Raw genomic sequence first — 20,983 nt, forward strand, 5'->3', positions numbered from 1 at the left:
ACTCAAGGCACCACTCTATTATAAACATGGCTGCATGACTCTCCTGCTCTCCCGCCTTTGCTGGCTGGGTTGTTTTTCCGCCATGGTTTGCCAGCAGTTACTGTCCGCCGCATACTTTTTCTTCTTTCTTCTCAAACAGGCTTTGAGGATCTTAGAGTCTCATGAATAATGGCAAAAGGATTTGCTTTTGATGTTTTTCTTTATTTTCTTTCAATGAGCTTGAAGAAGTATAAACTTCTTTACTGCCTTTATTTGAAGGCATGATAACAAGAGTGGTGGAAAAATGAGGGAGGGTTTCAATTCACACAGACTCTTTATTAGGCACCATTGCCCACAGAGATGTGTTTAAAAAGGTTCTGCCTTTGATTAACAGTTATTTAACAATGTTTACTACTATGCCTGCAAGCATGAAATAAAATTACAAAAAAAATCTCATAAAATTACCTTTTCTTTTTTTTAACACAATATTACATTTTGTCATAAAATTACAAGTATGTGTCTTGTAAAATGTGCATTTTATTCTTGACATATTGCTGTATATCTCCAATCCAGGATCCAGGATCAAGTAATATTTTTACTTTATACTTACAAAATGATAGCTTTAGTTTTTGTAAAATGAGTACTATATTTTGTTCTTTTGTTGTGACCTTTTGGTGTGTGAAATTATTAGATCTTAATGTAATATTTTGACTTAAGATACGTGCTCATCAGAAGACTTTGAGAAGATTTGGAAAACCCTTGGAAAACGCTCCACTCACACCTGCTCATAGACAAGTTGGAGAGTTTATAGTCACAGCCCAGTCTCAGACCGAGATTTTACAGACTATGAATTTTGGAGGGTCACTACACGACGACAACAAAAAAATTTTAGGCATCTTTTGTCACAATTTTTACTATTATAATCAGTCGTGTTTTCGCTGGTATTTCCCCTCCATCCATGCCGCTCTCGTGATTGTTTGCAGAGTTTCCTGTTTCCAATTTTGTTGGAGCTCATCTACTGGTAGTCGGTTGTGTCACGTCACCGCGAAAACTCAAAGACGTGATAATATCGAACACGTTTAATGTTCGATTAAACATTAAACTTGTGTAAGGCCAAGACTAGGAAAAGACTGACCTAAAACAGATGAGATTACCCTTACAGTAAACAATCGAGATGACGGAAGCACATTGTGACTCCAGTAAAACGTTAAAACTTCCTTCTGACTTTCACTTTTTAGTCAGAGACTGTGAAAATCCTTAGCTGTAAGCCCAGCATTAATTTGACAATGAGAACGCCCACACACTTCCGCATTTCAGGCAGCCTGTTTGCACACTACAACTGCAAATGGCTGAAGAATATTCAGTATGAGTGCAGACTCAGGACGTGTTAGGTAATTTCATTGGTCAGATGCGACGAGACTTTGGGTAAATCTATTGACGGCTCAAAGCTAGCCAGTAAAACTTCATCAATAAACTGCGTCACATTAAAAGCCTCTTGGTTCAAAGCGTGGGAAAAAGGTAGCTGCCTGTAATGTGGAAAATACGTTTTTACGAAATACGAAAAAAGTTTTTCTTGTAAATTTACCCTTTTTTAAATCATATTTAAACTTTAAAAAAAAACTTTTTTCCCTCTAAAACCACAATTTTTTTTGCAGCGTATTTTATGTCCATCCGTCCATCCATTCATCCAGTATCTAACGCGAGAGTCCGGGGTCGGGTCGCGGAAGGCAGCAGCTTCAGTCGGGAAGCCCAGACTTCCCTCTCCCCCAGCCACGTCTTCCAACTCTTCCGGAGGCACCCCAAGGTGTTCCCAGGCCAGCTCGGCGACATAGTCTCTCCAGTGTGTCCTGGGTCATCCTCGGGGCCTCCTGCCGGTTGGACGTGCTCGGAACACCTTACCGGGGAGGCATCCAGGAGGCATCCTAATCAGATGCCCGAGCCATCTCATCTGGCTCCTCTCAACGTGGAGGAGCAGCGGCTCGACTCTGAATCCCTCCCGGACGACTGAGCTCCTGACCCTATCTTTAAGGGGAGAGCCCGCCGGGCACTCTGTGGAGGAAACTCATTTCAGCTCGTGACCATAGGTGAGGATAGGAAAGTAGATCGACCGGTAAATCGAGAGCTTCGCCTTTGGACTCTGCTCAGCTACCGCGACACACTGATACAGAGTCCGCATCACAGCAGACGCTGCACCGACCGCCTGTTTGAGCTCACGCTCCATCCTGCCCTCACTCGAGAACAGGACCCCAAGATAACTTGGGGCATGGATCTCATCCCCGACCCGGAGAAGGCGCTCCTCCCTTGTCCGACTGAGGACCATGGTCTGAGATTTGGAGGTGCTGATTTTCATCCCAAGCGCTTCACATTCGGCTGCGAACCGCTCCAGTGAGAGTTGGAGATCGCGGCTTGAAGAAGCCAACAGTACCACATCTGCAAAAAGCCGAGATGAAACAATCTTCTCTAATAGATAATATATATATAGTGATATTTTGACGTGTAACATTTCTTGTAAGATAAGGACTTCAATCACTTCAAAGTGAGAATTATCATCCTGTTTTGAATTTCTTGTGTTGGATCTCATCAAATAGTGTACCTAATGAGATGGCTGGTGAGTGTAGCTTGCATGAATATATTTTGAGCTAGTGAAAAAAGGTTTGATGGGTTGAAAGTCTCATTAGATGTCTCCTAAACGTCTCATGAGCCGAGCCGGCATAAACACACGGGAAAAAGATCATATCTTTTGAATCCTTGCCATTGGGCTTTTAGGGAACCTGAGCAGAAGTTAAAAAGGAAAAATAATCATGTTAAAAAGAGACATCCTTCCTGACCCAGAGAGTGAGCTTTATGTTTGTCGGGTGATTCTTATTTGGAATCCACTTTACCGGTAACTTTAAGTAGCACGCAGGCCTGTATTTCAGAGCACGCATAGCCTGTTAGAACAGATGGAATTTGCAATGAATAAAGCAGCACTTGTAGGATGATTAAAGAGAAAATAACACTGAACTCTGCCTCGGGCTCTTTACGCTGCTCCTGCTGCTCTTGGTGGTGGTGGAGAGCAGGAAGAGGATGGAGATAGAATGTTTTGGGTGGGGGTGAGAGGATTGGAAAGCTGCAGGGAAATAAACGAGAGTGAGAATACTGCCACGGGAAGTGCAAATACATCAACAGGAAGTGAACATGGGAGAATATATGCAGTTTTCCCCCTGCCCTATGACTCTTCTTGCAAGATTTTCTATGAAATATTCTAGTACGTCTGGGATTTATTGAGCAATTGTGAGCAAAGTGGTGGATAAATGGATTGGTGTTTGGATGGAGTTCGATGGATAGCTAAGCAAAATGCTAGATTGATATTGGATGGATGCATGGCTGGCAAGATGATTTGTAAAACTAATTGCAAATTGTAGTTGGGTGGGTAGCTGTAAGGATTAATGAAATGGATGAATTCATCGAAAGATATGGTAGTATGTGTGCACCAGAGCTGGGCACTTGACCCTTTTTTGCACATCCGCCCGCGACCCCCCGGCCATATTCATAAACATTGTCGGCCCCCGCCCCGTTATCCCCCCCCCCCAAAAAAAAAAAAAAACGTGCATGATGCCACCGCGGGAGAGATGCTAACGGAAGAGGTTGATTGAAAGACAATTAGCTGGCTAACTTACTATTCAAACCCGATGTGGACACGCGTCAAACGCGCCACTTACTCACGTACTTACCCAGCTGCGTGTACCAACTTCCATTGCGAGCCCTGGGGTTGGTTTTGTCATATTGTGTAATTATTTGGGTCCAACAGACGACAAGTCTGCAAGCATTAGTGGGCCGGACTAAAATCCACTTCCGGCCATGCTTAGTCCAGCCATTTAAAAAAATTTGTCACCCCCCACCCCTCCGCCCCAAAAATGGGCATCCGGCCTGGCCGGAGGGTCCGACCGGTCCGGCCCGGGGACGGACTGCCCAGCTCTGGTGTGCACGGTATGTGTAGTTGGCTAGTTGGATATAATTGGATGAGTGGCTGTGTAAAAGTATAGATTGATGTTGGATGAATGGAAGATGAGTTGGTTCTTCATTAGTTGGATGGAGGGATGGATGAAAGGATAGATAGTTTGAATTGTGTACTTTATAATTAGTTGGGTTGATGGGTGTAGTTGGAAGAAAGGATAGAAGAAGGGGATGGACATATTTTTACATGATGGAAGATATACGATGGGTCGTAGGATGAGTAATTGAAAGTAGTTGGATGAGGGGTAGAATAAATGATCCATATTTGTATAGATGGGAAAAATGGGTGGTAAGATAGAAAGTTGTAATTGATCGAATGGAAGGTTAGATGATCTCATCAAGTAGGAAGGATAAATGATGGAAGAATACATTCACATTATAGTTGGATGGATGGAAAGAAAGACTGATGGATCATTGAGTGGAGAATGGAAAGTAATTGGAGGAATAATGATGTAGCTGGCTAGATGAACACATGGCTAGTTGGATGAATAGAAGGTTTGAGGATGTATACATGGATGGATGGGAGGATGGATCGATGAATGGATGGAAGGATAAATGGATGGATGATAGATAAATGGATGGGCATATTGTTGGGTGGATGGAAGGATATTTTGATGGTTCATCGGATTGATGGATTGGTGGCTAGATGGGAGAATAGATATAGCTGGACAGAATAAAAGAGACATTATATTACATTGATGGACGGCTCAGTGCTATAGTGATCATCTCCCAACCCAGAGGTTGGGGGTTCGATCCCTGGACATTGTAATCATGTCGAAGTGTCCATGAGCAAGATACTGAACACCCAGTTGCTCAAAAAGTGCTACACGAGTGAAAGCCCATTCACCATTTTGGATGGATGGATGATGTTACAGCGATGGCTCGTTCACTTGCCCACGATGCATTGCTCTCCAATCATTGCTGATGTCCGTACTGCGTTGGGATTTTATTTCTGAGCTGAACTTGCCGTGTTTGTTATAAAAGCAACGATACAAAAAATGGTGTATTCAATAAGAAACGATATATACAAAACCATGACTAATTCTAATTGGCATACAGACAACATAGTTGAGCGAACATGTACATTTTTTCACACTTTCTTCTTTTCAGCTGCTAATTAACGAGCAGAGGCCTTCTCTGTAACCCTTTTGTGCTCAGCATGGACTTCAATTCAGCGGCTCCCGGCTTTGTCCAATTAAGTCTGCTTAACTGTACTCATGCTTGCATAATCAACCGTCTAATGACCTCGGCGCTCGCAACTACGGGCTTTGTCGGACTTTTTACTCTCGCAAACTTTTAGGTTAATCAACTCCACAAAGCTGCAGTTGTCCTCCATTGTGTGTGTGTGAGGTTTTAATGTAAGAATGTGTGGTATCCTGGAGGGAAATCTACTGTAGAGAATATTGCCAGGTTGAAAGAGAATCCTGTACATTCAGCATGCTCCACTGGGAAATATATTCTTCTCACCTATAGGTATCAAGCCATTCCATCCTTCTAACTTTCTTATGTTTCAATCCAGAGTCCTCTCTGTGTTTGTTGGGATAAATAAATCATTGGCAGGTTGTGCTGACTTGCATTGCTTTTGGAAAGCACAGAGGGAAACCTTTGCGCATCCACGTTGGCCGTCCTTTGTGTTGTTACTGTCAATATATACACTGTTGCAATGCTAACAAGGAGTTACACTTCACGTACTTTGGGTCACTTATATTTCCAACTGCTTACTTACTAGTACTGAAAGCACTGAATGGATAGTTGGATGGACTAATGGGTTGATGGATAGTAAATACTGGAGATTGGTTATGTGGATGGATGGATGGATGGATGGATCACTCTAAAAACAGCTGGGTTAAAAAGAACACAATTTGGGGTAAAAAATGATCCGCTACTTTTTGTGTTGTTTTTGCAGAAAAAAAAAAAAACACACACGAAATGGGTACTTTAGTACAAAGAAACCCAAAAATTGGGGTGTTTTGTACAAAACAACTCAAGGTGGCTCAAATTCACCCAATTTGTGGATCGGTCTATATTTGACCTAAAATTGTGTCATTTTTAACACAACTGTTTTTAGAGTGATGGATGGATGGATCAATATAAGATTAAGTGGATTTCTGTTGGTTTATGGATGATGGTGACATCTTGTTTTGTTTTGTCTATGAACTTCTTTTGTTGGCTTGCTCCAAAACAAATAATTAATAAATAAAAAAATTAAAATAAAAAAAAATGATAGATGAATGGCTGGATGCATGGTTGGATGGCTGGAGGTTGGATACATTGATGGGTAGATGGATAGGTGAATGTTGGATGATAGATGTGTAATTGGATGGATGGATAGATGGAGAGAAGGCAATTGTTGATGTTGTCCATTTTCCTCACCGTCCTTTGCTGCCAATTACAACAACGCAAACTGTGTTCGCGCTCATATGCTCTTAACCATGAATATTATTATCCTTGAATGTGTGTATAAACTCTGTGAGACCCCCAAAACGTCTTCCCTCTTGTTCCAATCAGACCTGCTGATCCCCCTCGGCGGCATGCGGCATGATGGGAACAAACGCGTTGTGCTGCAGGGAGGCTGTAAACACGCCATGAAGCACTGTTAACACGTAGAAAGCATTACCTGCCGCAGGGCTCACTCAGTGCTGGTGATTTGTCTGACTGACGTGCACCCCCAGGAAAACTTGTTCAAGTGTCCCCATACATCTTTTTTCTTTTTAAACTAAGGCAGTTCTCACACCTCACGCAGGAAGCATAACAATATAGAGCGTGACAACATCAACACATGAAAATGTGCTGTTTCCAAGCGTGAGGCCTCATACTTATCAATGTGTGTAAATCTTTTATCATTGTTGAGACATGATTCCAGTGTTTCCTTGCCTATTCACAAATTCACAGATGACACATATTCCCTGTTTTGCGCTTTTAGTGTAATGCCCTACTATTCCATAAAATGGCGGCAAAGCACTGTCTTACATAAAAGTAGTGCTTTGCCGTCATCCTGTGACGTCTACAGGAAATTAAAGGTTTTTTTCGAGACATAAGCTGTTGATCGACCAATTTTTTTTTTTTTTGCTTTGACTTGTGAACGCAACTGACATAGGCGTGCTCTAGGCTGACAGTATAATTAGTAAATATTTGTCAAAAAAAAGGCTGCTAACTGAATCATAGCATATAATGGAGGGCTGCAACTAACAATTGTTTTTACTAATCGATTAAGGTGTTGATTATTTTGTTGATTAATTGATGAATGAGATTTTTTAAAAATCCATCTCTTTTGCAAAGAAACGGGCATTATATCAAAGTGACATTGCAGAAAATGCATGAATTAAGTCAAATTAATTCTGTTACTGATACTGTAACATCAGTAAGAAAATCAGCAACAATATTGATCAGTCGACAAAAGTGACAAAATGGCCGCCCCATGAGATGGCTAAAAACGGGTGGATATTGCTGCTTAACTCATATTCCACGAATGCAATATTAATCAAAATGCCTTCTTTCAACTAGTGGGCCTGCATCGAACATATTCTGGAAAAAAAATATGTTTGGGTTGGCCCCCCCCCCTTAAAGAGACTTTGAAGTAGGGTTAATTTTGTGTGGTCTTCCTGGATCAGGGATCGGGAGCTACAGATTTAGAGATTTTGGTTCAGTTCAGGCTCAGTTTAGGTTAGGTTTCAGTTGATTGGGAACCTTTCCTCTAGTGCAGGGTCCTTCAATCCTGCTCCTCGTGGACCACTGTTCTGTCTGTTTTCCATCTCTCCCTGCTGCGTTCACTATGACAGCTTGTCAGCTTGACCATTTTGTCATAGTGAACACTTAAAAGACTGCGAGGCAAAGTGTTTAGTAAGTGAACAACGATAAATGAAGTAGATAAACTATCTTTAGTGGTTCATTTGTCTTTATTGTAGCATAAACCAAACATATAAGACCAAAACATTTATGTATAATAAATCATATTTTGTTGTTTGGTTTTAGTTTATTAGTTTATTGCTTGTTAGTTCAAAAAAATACATGGGAAGAGGACCTACAAAAAAATAAAAATCACATTTTGAATCGCAAAAAAACACAATAAGATAATTTTTCAAAGTTGTTCAGACATAATTTGTACGCATTCACAGCAATAACAGCACCAATTGTGTTTGCCCAGCAGGCACTGCGGCAGGTCTAGGATGACCGGCAAGAGCCAAACCAGCAACGTGACCAACAAGAATGACCCGCGCTCGCTCAACTCCCGCGTCTTCATCGGCAACCTCAACACGGCGGTGGTGAGCAAGGCCGACATCGAGGCCATCTTCGCCAAGTACGGCAAGATCGTGGGATGCTCCGTGCACAAGGGCTATGCCTTCGTCCAGTATGTCAGCGAGAGGAACGCCCGAGCAGCCGTGGCGGGCGAGAACAACAGGCTCATCGCCGGACAATCATTAGGTAACGGTGATCTCGCGTTGGATTATTCGTGACAACTACCCCTTAATCAAAACACATTCACTGCCAGTAATGGTTATAGAAGTCCAAGAAGATCCATTTCAACTGGGCCGACAGTGAATGAGTTCATCTAGTCCATTTGGATCAGAGGGACAAAATACAATATTACACTAATATAATCATTTTAGCATGCCGAAATAGTATTATTGTTATTATTTTAAAAAATATTGTTAAAGCATGAATGACTAGAAGACCTCCATCAAGGCAATCCTAAACACGTCCGTTTGGCTCATGTCATTGAAAATCATGACGTGCAAGCCGAAGCTGTTCCACTCCAGTCCTGTAGGTGGCTGTAATGTGCATTTTAACGTGTCAATTGAAAAAAAAAAATCCCTTGATCTGCACCTTTCTCCAGATTGTCTCCGAAATCTAATGCAGAAAGAAGACCTCCAAGACCAACAGTCCTAACCAACTGCTGGTTGCTCCACTTGACCCCAATTCTAGCCGACTGTAACAGTTAAAAGTAAACATTAATCCCTCTGCATTTGCATCTTTACCCTGATCTGTACCAAAATGTAATCCCTGGCCTAGCAACACTTTTTTCAGGTCGTTTTTGCATAATCCGGTTTAGTAGCTAACATACCAATCCAAAAATAGCCATCAAAACACACCTTTTACCCCCTCATGCATTTATGATTGGTGGAAATCAAGAAATTCAGCTCATCTCAAAACAACAACAACAACGTTTTTCCTGGTTCAAATCGAGGCAGATGTGGTACCAGTCTGATATGTGCTTTTTTTTTTTTTTTTGGGTGAAGTATTTACAGTCATCCCTCACTTTATCGCTGTTCATTTTTGCGGCTTCACTACATTGCGGATTTTCTTAATAGTACTTGCATCGTAGGATTTCGCTGTGATTGTTTTTCCACAAGGATTTCTACTGTATTGTTAGATATTTGGTGTTAAAAGCTGGAAAGAATAGGAAAAAGGGATGTTACAATCACTGTAACTTGAGATGATTTCAACCGTAGTTTATGGTGATTTGAACATTGCTTTCCACTAAACTATATATATGTATATATAGTTATTCCTTCTCCACTGAATACACTCTCTTTGCCTCCATGTCCTCAAACTATCTATACCTGCTTGAAAATCCACAAAATCATCCGACCGACACAATTTGCAGTAGGAAAGAATATCTGTCATCAGTCTTCTTCTTCTTTTAGTTCTTCTTCTTGTTCTTTGTCTTCCTCTTCTTCCTCTTCCTCCTCATCTACTTCCTCTACTTCTTCAAAACAAGCAAATTCCACTTGTTTCTGATACAGCGCCGCCCGTTGGTGTAATAACGCATTGTTGCTAAAAATGACACGCTACGGCTGTTGTTGTGCCCATTGCTTTCTCATCCCTTCCCAGAATCAAGTGGTTGAGCAACTGCAGGTTCTTTACCTGCTCAATGTGAATTGGCGCTAGATAAATCAAATTCTTGACTTGACAGCCGTTTTAGTGCAAATAACACTTTTCATGATGTCAGACGTTTTTGGAACCATGCCACCTAATTTTAGGCTGCCTCCATGTAAGAAAGAGAAACCCTGCAACAGGAAGGAAATGTCAATGACCATTTATTTCCGAAAGAGAAAACTCTTTACGGTTAGCATCTGTCCATTTCAGGATTTTTTACTCTTATTGAATTTGTTCGACAGTTTTTTGATTGCAGTCTTGACGTGACCGCAAACGCCTCGCTAAAGGTATTAAAACGCAGAACCGAAGGTGAAAGCGAAAAGGCCGGGGCGGGCCAGTGCACGTCAGTGCGTCCAGTGGATCCCCCACTTAAATCCTCTCGATATTACTTATTGATTTGTTCAGCGGCTCGTCCATAGTCCTCACTCGCTCTCTCGTTGAATATAAATGGACTTCTCACCGCAGTGAGTGGTGTTCACTTAATTGGACTGAGGTGGAGTGTGTGTGTGTTGTCTGTGATAGTCATTAGGGACCAATTGGATTGACAACTGCGGTGAAAACATCCTCTCCATCCACGTCGTAAAACCTTTAACTAAAATCGAAAGTCAAGTGTAAAAGGAGGTTAACCACTGAAAGTTAAATTATAAGGACGTTAATCCTTTTCATCCTGTATATGTCGTTGTGTTACCAGTTACCGAACGTGTGTCATTGGTATGATTTTACATTGCGTTGCACTGTTTATATTTTGTTTTTGTTTTTTTAGTACAAACTGTGACTTTTGGTTGTGTGGGGAGGGGGGGTTTGCCACGTTTTATCTTGGTCCCTTTAAACTTGGTATTTCACAGCAGACATTGTACTTAAGTTGTCCAAAATTGGTGCTGCTGCTGGACAGGTGCCATCTGACTGCTGAGGTGCCCTTGAAAACTCACGTGTGCAAAAATTGAATTTTCCCCTCAGAAGAGCTGGCGGCTCCTTCTTTTTCTTCTTCTCTGCAAGGTTAGGAGCTGTGTGCTGTTAAAGCAACTGAGCATATGATTTTTTAATTAAGCTTTTAGGCTCCACTGTCACACAATTACTCACCCCACTGTGTCTTTTTGCCCCCTTCTGTATGAAAGATCATTATTAACTTGTCCTGCCAAAGTAAAATAAGAAGATAATGAAAGAGTCAAATATGCAGCAGTCTGTCAAGAGTGAAATGAAGGACGAATGGAGCACTAACTAATTCACACTGTGGAATTCACGATTGCATTTTTTTGGTGTACATATTGACCAGAAAGGCCCAAAGAAAATGGTAAAAATCCAAATTAAGAAAATGACCCTGGGTTTTCAAATGTGGCCATCACAAAACCTTTGTAAACTACACAGGCAATTTTTGAAAGTCACCTTTTTTAACAAGCACATAAATGTAAAAATAAGCTACGAGTGTATAAGATAAGTCTAAAATACATTACTTGCATCCTTCTTCCCTTCCTTCCTGCATATCTTCCAAGTTTTTTTTTAATCTTTCCTTCCCTTCTTTCTTTACATCGACCCTTTGCTCTTTCCTTCCTTTTCTTTCATTCTTTCTTCTTTTAAAATTCTTCCATACTTCTTTCCTACCTTTGTTTCACCCATCCTTTCTATACTTTCATTTTTTTCCCTACATTACTTCTTTCCTTTCAAACCATAACACTTTTCCTTTAATCCTTCTTTCCCTCCTTCCTTCTTTACTTCTGCCCTTCATTCAATTATTCCTTTCATACATCCTTTCCCTTCCTTTCATTCTACTTTCAGATACTTCCTGACTCCCTTTTATCATTCCATCTTTCTTCCCTCCCTCCCTGAATTCCTTCCACCCTCCTTTCTTTCTCCCTTCTTTCCTTTCATCTGTCCTTCCATACCGTCCTTTACCTTCCCTCCTTTTGTCCTTACATACTTCCTTCCTACCACCATCCCTCCCTTTCTTTCATTGTTCCATCCTACTTCTCCTCCTCTTCTTCACCCCCTCATTCCTTCCTTTCATATTTTTCTCACTTCCCTCCATCTTACCTTCCTTCCACCTTTTCCTCCCTTCCTTCATTTGTTTCATACTACTTCCTCTGTTCTTTCCTTCATTCCTTTCACACTTCCTTTACCTTTCACCCTTCCATTCGATTGTATTTCCTGCCTGGCTCCCTTCGTCTCTCTTCCTTTCTTTTCTTCATACTTCCTTTCTTCCTCCCGCCCTTCTTTATTTCATTCTTCCTTCCTTCCTTCCTTCCATTTATTTTTCTTTTGTTTCTTCCGCCCTTCCTATATTTTTTCCTCTCTTCTTTACTTTCGCACTTGATACTATCCTCTTCCTACCCTCCATTTGTCATTCTTTTAAACTGCCTTAAACCCTGTCTCCCTTAATTTCGCCCTTCCATTCCTTCTATGCATCTTTCCGCCTGCCTTCCTCAGTCTCTTTCCTTTACGCCGGCCTTTCTTTCTCTCCCATTTACCCCCCGCCCCACCCGTCCCTTTTCGACGGATAGTACGTTTAAAAAAAAAGTGTACGCCTCCTTTTCATCCTGAAGTATAGACTATAGAAGTATAGACTAGTTTTAAGAATTCATAGGAAGTGTGTGGGTTCCGCTGCAGGTGTGACTGGGTCGCCCCTCTCAATATGAACTTGTGCACCTTATCTTTAAAATATGAAGTTCACTTCTCGCTGGATTGGAGGTGCGCTGTCGAGGGGTTGACGAGGTTACATCCAAATCATGCTGAGATACTGTTATATATATTCTGTGTTACTTACTGCGGCTAGCGAATGTCCAATGAGTTGGGTGGCGACTGATGACGCAGGCATTTATGGGGACTGGTTGTGTTTTAGTATAAATATAATGTCTGCTAGGATACGATTACATTACCTTCTATGAGAGCCTTCTTGTTGTGTAAAGTCCTGCAGTGCCTCTTTGTGGATGAATCACCCCACTGCAGTTTCTCACCGATCATTTAACACGTATTTATTTTTTACTGATGGTGCTTAAATGTTTGGGTTTTTACAACAGTACTTTCGACACATAGTGTATTCTTTTCACCATGTTTAATAGTTTGTGTTTTATTTATGTTTATTTTTATTTTTTATGGTACACGTTTATTTTCACAGTGCGTGGAAAAATAAGTAACTTCAAATGTTTGGAGTGTTTTGCGTTTTCCCTGAAAAACATGTTTATATATTACGATACTTAATTTTATATTTAGTTTGTTTTGTTACTGATATAATAATTTATATTTATTCATATACACATAATACAATAATTTATTTATATTTTATTTATATTTGTTTATCTTATCTCTCTCTCTCTTTCTTTCTCTTTCTCTCTCTCTCGCACTCTCGCTCTCTGTCTCTTTCTCTCTCTCGCTCTCTCTCTCTCTCTCTCTCTATCTATATATATATGTTATATATGTTATATATATTATATATGTATATATATTTTTTTTTATATATCTTTTATATATATATATATATATAAATCTATATATATATATAAAATATATATACATTTTATATATATATATATATATATATATATATATATATATATATATATATATATATATATATATATATATATATATATATATATATATATATATATATATATATATATGCATGCATTAATAATCGTATACTGTTCCAAGGTGGCTTCATCTGTGGTCCTGAGGGCAGCAACAGATTTCGAATTGAAAGTCTGCACGCTTTGAATTCAATTGACAGAGTCAAGGCAGATGAGTTGAACAAACAAAACAAAAATGAGTGACATTCTATTTAGAAGAAGGTGAAAGCACGCATTTTCACTCAGGGAGGTCAGTCCGGTTTCTTGTCACGGCTTCAAGGGTAGCAACGAGAAAGATGCATGAATTTTACAAGGGAAATGTTCAAAATACTGACTCATTTTTTCGTTTCCCTCGCTCTAATACAGAATGTGTGGCTCACTGCAAGCTGAACAGTATCATGGGTACTGTGACGTCAATTTAAGGGCAGCAGGGGGTGCAATGCTACAACAATAAACGCGAATCCATTGTTTTTTTTCACTAATATAAAATGCCTCAGCAGTGTGATTGGCCACCAAGTATGATGCTCTCAAGGGACTTGAATTTGTTGACGAATCCGTTTTGAAGACATCATTGACTCATTGGCTCGCCGCTGTTGTGCAGAGCGGGCTTGGGAATCACCGGTCGCGATAAATCCATATTTTAAGTAGGTCTCCTGATATTGCCTGTGGAAAGCACATTTCTGTTTCTTCTTGGGCATGGGTTCTAGGCTCTAGTGTTGAATCCTCACTGCGCCTTTTCCCCATTGCAAAGAAACTTTGCAAATCGTCTTTTTTTTTTAAACTCGTTTTGCTACATTTTTGGTTTAATATTAGTATTACTTGACCAAGACAATTCGCATCTTGACGCGTCAAGAGGCCGTTATACACGGATCCAGTCATTCATTATACAATCAACCATAACCTAAATTTGACTTGAGTTCATCAGCAGCACCAACTTGATTTCACCATACACACACAATATACAATCGAGAAGCATTAGATGACATGACTTTACACCCTCACAAGAAATCATCCACGTCCAGCAATACCCACCGACCAAGCTTCTGCTCAAGCTACCGACCAAACTTCTCATTAAATAATGATTGTCAATATCAACAATGGATGACATGAAATGCAGTCAAATAGGTCAAGAATATGGCATGTAATATAAAAGCTTATAGTGAATAAATAAATATATATATATATATATATATATTTGTTCAAATTTGCTTTAAAATGCTCTAGAGTGAACCCGTGCTATTCATAGTGGCTAGGGTCATTGTCATAGGGTTTCAAAGCATTTCTTTTGTATTGGACAATTCTATGGCCTGACTAAATGAAACAACTCTCACTTCAACAGGGTTCCTCCAAACTGTCACAAGACAGAACCAAAGCACAATTTTTATAAATGAGCTGTTTATCACAAAAATAGTGCATAAAATAGTCCAAAAATCTTGCAAAAGTCTTGTCATAACTCGCGGTGTTAATCCATCAAGAATATGGTTGCAAAATTTCTTAAAGTACTGCAATCAATTTGATTGACTAAGTGAATGGAAGTCAACGCGTTACAGGTGGTAAGTTCTTGTTCAAAAGTAGTGCTTCAATACATACTGTATCTTCAACATTTATCTTGATTCCATGTCAGTGGGTCAGTTTGACCCCGAGCAGTGCAGGTGTTAATTTTCTAACATTACGCAAGTAAACAAAACAAAACAGTATTGTATTTTATATGTAGAATTATATAGTGAACAATTTATATGATCATTTCCAAGGCATTTTCTCAGCAAACGTTCCCCAGATCAAATTGTACGGGGCCAATTTGATCTGGGGAACGTTTGCTGGGAATATGTCTTTATTATTGCTGATCCGAGGAATGGAACAGAACAAGAGGGTTATACGGTTATAATACCGCAATGCTTATGCTATTCGTTAGCCTTTCTATGGTGCTTTGCATTGTTTTTTTAGCATTCAGCTAAACTGATTCATCTCAAATAAAACTATGTGCTTGTTTTAGAATTCTCCACTATCTGACAAACTGCAGGCTGTTGTGAAGTGAGCTGAGCTCATGTCCACTAAACAACTACATTTTTGCTTTTGCTCAAAACATAAAAATCAGCTGTAATTACTTAATCAATGCAAACTTTTTTTTTTCAAGAATATTATTCTATGCAAGCCCACTAGTTGAAACAGGACCTTTTGACAAATATTGCATTTGTGGAATAAGTGTTAATCCGTTCATTTTTAGCCATCTCTGGGGGCGGCCATTTTGTCTTCTGTCGACTGAAAATGACATCACAACTGCTCACAACGACCAATCACGGCTCAGATTCAGAAAAAAGGTCGTGATTGGTCGTTGTGAGCAGTTGTGATGTCATTTTCAGTCGGCAGAAGACAAAATGGCCGCGCCCAGAGATGGCTAAAAACGAGTGCATTTTGCTGCTTAATTTATATTCCACAAACGCAAAATTAATCATAATGCCGTGTTTCAACTAGTGGGCCTGCTGGAAACATATTCTTGAACCAAATATGTTTGGGTTGACTTCCGCTTTAAATTTGGCTTCTTTAAATATTTAGCTAGCCTGTACATTCGATAGTTTTAATTTTTAAACATAATTTGTTTTCCTTTTTTTTTCATTAAACATTTGCATTTAAAAATACAAATGTTTTATGGCCACCATCAACTTAAACATTTTCACCTTCCCCACAAAATATTTGAAAACCCGTCACCTGTAGCAATGAATTAAATGATCCGTTCCTGAGACAAACCGCACACACCACAATTCACAATTTTGAATTAGGATGATTAACCCAGCGAAAATGTAGCATTTTTGAAGGGCAACCAAAAACACCCCCCATAAAACAAGACATGAATACATCGGCGCGTTCTATGCAACAAAAAACAGGCGGGCAGGACTCATACCTGCCAGTTTACTGTGGGGGGATTTCAGGGCATATCCCCCCACCCCACACTCATTCACCCCCCCGGGTAGTTTTGGCAAATGGTACAGTCTGAAACGGCTCGGCTGAGAGTCTGTGGCTGGCAGCACACACACAGGCGGTCTGTTTTTGGGGAGAAGGCGAGGGAGGAAGAAGAGGTAAAGTCGCGCATCTTTTCCCGTCTTTTCTGTCCTTTCCCGACATGTACAAAGGCAGGCGCCGCCGCATTCAAAGATGTGAGTATATGTACTACACAAAAGGAGATTTTTAGAATCCATGTTGGATGAAAATGTGTTGGCAATAGTCTCAAAAGTTGATTTAATGTGTTAGTTTTTGTGTAACAGTTACTGTCTCTTTTGCATGTAAATTGGACACACTATATTGGATTCATGAGTTTTTATACCGACTGATGCATTTAAATACCTAATAAATGTTCACAGCATTATATCCCAAGAATGGGAACATGGGATATATAGTCAAAAATGTTTATTCATACAGTTTTTCTTCGGATCACGTTGGATTTTTTTTGTTTGTCACAGTCATTGAGATCAAACATGGATAAGAAAATCTCCATGAGTTTAATGTATCATTGGAACCTGATTGTTTTGATTAAGGTTTAAGGTACGTCTAGATTAAAAAAAAAAAAAAAAAAAAAAGATTCATTTTAGATTTGTTTTTTATTTTTATTTATTAATTGTATTTAATATTTTTTTTAAACCTTTTTATTTTCACTCCCACGCCGAAAGAAATGGTGTGTTGAATTGTCAATTGTATTTTATCAAGTGGCTGCACAAAATGAAATAATCTGGATCCAGATACATTAATAAAGTGGATGCACAGTCTACTTAAAAATGTTACTGGATCCAGATGATTTTATTTTGTGCAACCACTTGATGAAATAAAATTGAGTAAATTCCCCCCAAAATCTTTGCCAGTGCAAAAAAAGGGTAGATACCCTGTAGTAGACACAGTAACTCAAATTAGTCACTGTACAGTCAGCTATTTATGTTATATTTATTTTAATTTTGAAGGTTTGATTAATTTTAATTTTTAATTAATGAATTCATCTTAAGTTTTTATTTTTTTTACCTTGTTTAAAAACATTCATGACAAAAAACTCAAAACACAATTTTTCCTCACCCAAAAAAATCTAATGATCAATTGCAGAGTCAAACCATGGCCATCACAAAACCTTAATTCTCTTTGTCAGACAATTTTAAGTGCCCTAAACAACGTTATAATGGAACTAAAACAAAGCAAAATTACTCACCCTTTCATATTGGATATGTTGTAAATGTAACTCAAAATATATTGTTTTTTATCATTTAAGAAATACAAATACATGCAAATTATATATTTATGCATATGTATATATATATATTTTTTTTCAGTTTAATATGCACTTCTGATCTGGATGCTCAGGTTTTGCCCATCACAATATGAATATCTCCATTATTTTTAATCAATTCAGAGTTTTTTCTGTCTTACTGAGTTGATCGCAGGTTTTACGCGAATTTAGATCATATATCTGAGCTTACTCGCGAGTGGCAAAATGATGTGCGGATTGAGTGCTGTGTACTCGCCTTTTGATTGCTCAGTGAGGAATGGGCTTGCGTAAGACGGCTCTCACGTGTTACGGCCAACAACTGCAACAATTATGAATATGTAATAATGACTGTCTCAGGAGGCTACATAGGAATATTTGCCGTTCATGGCGGGATTGAAAAAGAAAAATAACACTAACTCACTAACACGAGCCGTAAAATAGTTAAATTGCAATACACTTTGGATAGCTAATAGAATTAATGAGAAAAATATGCCTTATAGATAGCCCAAAACATTCAGAAATCAAACCTGGAATATCACAAGACCGAGGCAAACTTTGGTTTCAGCGTACTTCACTGGAAGTCAGTTCAGCTAGCGCTAATGTTACCTGCTAGCCGTAGCCGCAAACAGTTTATTTTGTAAACTTTGGATAAGGACTAAAATCATCGGGGAAAAAAATACGCCTTTAAAGTAACCCAGAAATTAAACCTCAAATCTTATGACATTTTTGGAAATCTCGACCTCGCAAGCACAGCTCACTGGAGCTACTAGTCGCAAATTAGTAAAACAATAAATGGATTGTGTACACTCTGGATACAATCAAAAATTTGTGGGAAAAATATGCATTTAAAGTAGAATAAGAAACTCGTAAATCAAACTGTAAACATGCCTGACGTCATGTGAGACGTCTGCAAATTTCAAGCCCGCCTATCTCCTGAGAGATGGCCATTTAATTGCATTTACTAAGACTGAAATGATCATTCTTGATAAAAAATAAATAAATAACTATATATATATATATATATATATATATATATATATATATATATATATATATATATATATATATATATATATAAAAGAAGTTTTGCTTTCTTTGTTCTATATATATATATATATTTTGTTATATATATATATATATATATATATATATATATATATATATATACATATATATATATATATATATATATGTAAAACAAAAAAAACAAAACTTGTTTTCGATAATGTTATTGTCATCTGCTATTGTCATCTGCTTTGTCTACATTGAAGGGGAAAAATCTGTTAAAATGGGAACAAGGACTTTTGTGGAAAAAAAAAATTGAGATTTTATTTTGAACCTGTATCATCCAGCATTGGCGTCTTCGCTAATACGGTTTACATTATTCCCTTTGTGAATTTTTTTTACCAACGCTGTGAGCAAACAACCAAAGAGCTAATTTTCAAATTGGGTGGCGAGATTTGCATGACGCAAATCGTCTGGGATGGATTCTGGAGAGATGATTTTCATCAGTGGCAGTAGGTTCTTTTGTTTCCACTCAGATTGACGAGCAAAGTGTTGCATTTACGTAATACTGTAACGTATACATCATAATGACCTAATTAATATATGTGGATGTTTAATGTATGTATACCACAAATTTAGTGTGATAGAGATATAAATAAATCAATATATACCCTAGCGGTACGTAAACTTATGAGCACACCTTCAAAAAAGTTCTTAAAAGTTCTTAAGACGTTCTCCCTTCTTCCTTGAAGCTTAATTTTCATCCTCAAAGCAGATGACACATAAACAGCAGCCGTGCAACTGATAGTTGTATACAGAGTGTTTGTTTTGCCTCTTTTGCTTGATTAAAAGGCCACAGAAGAATGAGTTATCATGAAAATGTTGCATCGTCAGCTTTTATCCAAATGGAACGCTAAAACCTGTAGCGTGGCACTGTGCTCATGATGTATGAATCCCTTCAAATTCCCATACTTGGGCCTACCTCGTAAAAAATAATCACATTAGGAGCTCAGGATGAAATTTACGGGCTGCCAAAGTGGCCGTTTTCCTCATGAGGGCTCGAAAGCAAAGTACAGAGAATTCATTAAGAAAGGACAAGGTGTGGATTAATCCACACGTCTATTCCGAGTATAGTGAAGATCACTCCCTCGGCATCCTCGCCCTGGACTTGATGCCGCTGGCCGTTATGTGTCTTTAACGGTGATTAATGATCCAGTAGACGCATGACATGTGGTCACTCCGCAATGTTGTGTGTGCCTGATTTGTTCATCCCATTTTGAATCTGCTCTCATGCATATAGCCGGTCACCCATTGGGCTTGTGGATAATTACTGACATATAGACTAACTAGTAGTTATAACTGGCATACGGATTGACCAGTAACATTTTAGGTTCTCAACCAACCACTGATGTCGAAGGTAATGACTGAGATGTAGACCGGCCAATGAAAAAGTGACATTACAGCTGAAATCAACTCAAACATATTTTTTTCAAGAATATAAAACTCGATTCGGATATATGATGAAATTCATCTAGAGAATGACGTCTTCAAATGTTTTTTCATTGCAGATGCATAGCACATTTTGAATGTGTAGATCAAATGATGCGCTTGCACCGAAACTGATTGCATATTGCGTTTGTGGATGACTGCAGAACCACACTCGTGTACAGAGACACAATCGAATCGAAAATCGGGAACTGAAAATCGAAAATCGAATCGAATCAGAGCTTGAGTGAATCGTTACGTCTCTATAATCAACTAATCACTGTTGTTGTGGGTAATGATAGGCATGTACACTGACCAATCATGAGCACATGATGTACATTATTTAACAACTGTTTAACCTTAATGTGAGATACTGCCAGTTTGTTGGTTCGATTTTGAATGTGTTCTCAATCTTGTCGGCAGAATCACTCATAGAAAGTGTCCGCTCTGTCATGCCGTCCTTCCAAGAAGAAACGCACTCTCGGTTGCAATAAAAAAAGTGGAAGCGCCATTGTTGCGTGTGCCCTTGAGACAAGATGGGGGATTATTGAAGTCTGGCCTGTCAGATTTACAGGGCACAGAGAACACGGCATAGATTGAAATCTCAGGAGCACTGTGGTGATGCTTCTTACAAATGCATTTGTATTGGCGCAGGTGCTCTGCATGATCGCTTCATCAAATGCGTCACGCTCACCCGCTCCGAAGAACGCCCGTCACAGCCGACACTGTCTTTGTTCTGACTTTGCCTGCCAAAAAGATTATCTTTGGGGATTAACGTCATGTACTCTCTCTCTCATGTGGTGTCATACATCACTGCCCTGTGAACATTTTGTCAAGT

The 20,983-nt window shown here is 39.1% G+C and overlaps 1 protein-coding gene across 6 annotated transcripts in view; it reads left to right on the forward strand.

The window, feature by feature from the left end:
- ralyla (RALY RNA binding protein like a) overlaps positions 1-20,983 on the forward strand; it is a 52,373-nt gene that overhangs the window by 17,594 nt on the left and 13,796 nt on the right. For 5 of the 6 annotated variants that reach the window (XM_086043267.1, XM_086043268.1, XM_086043272.1 and 2 more), the window contains one exon: positions 8,120-8,397. In XM_086043267.1, coding sequence (XP_085899393.1) covers positions 8,142-8,397 — 256 coding nt within the window. In that variant the 5' untranslated portion in view covers positions 8,120-8,141. The remainder of the gene's footprint in view (positions 1-8,119; positions 8,398-20,983) is intronic. The other variant, XM_086043270.1, reaches the window with a different exon arrangement.

This window comes from Filicampus tigris, chromosome 10 (genome assembly GCF_054856515.1).
Source record: "Filicampus tigris isolate MCC_2025a chromosome 10, RoL_Ftig_1.0, whole genome shotgun sequence".
NCBI lineage: Eukaryota > Metazoa > Chordata > Actinopteri > Syngnathiformes > Syngnathidae > Filicampus > Filicampus tigris.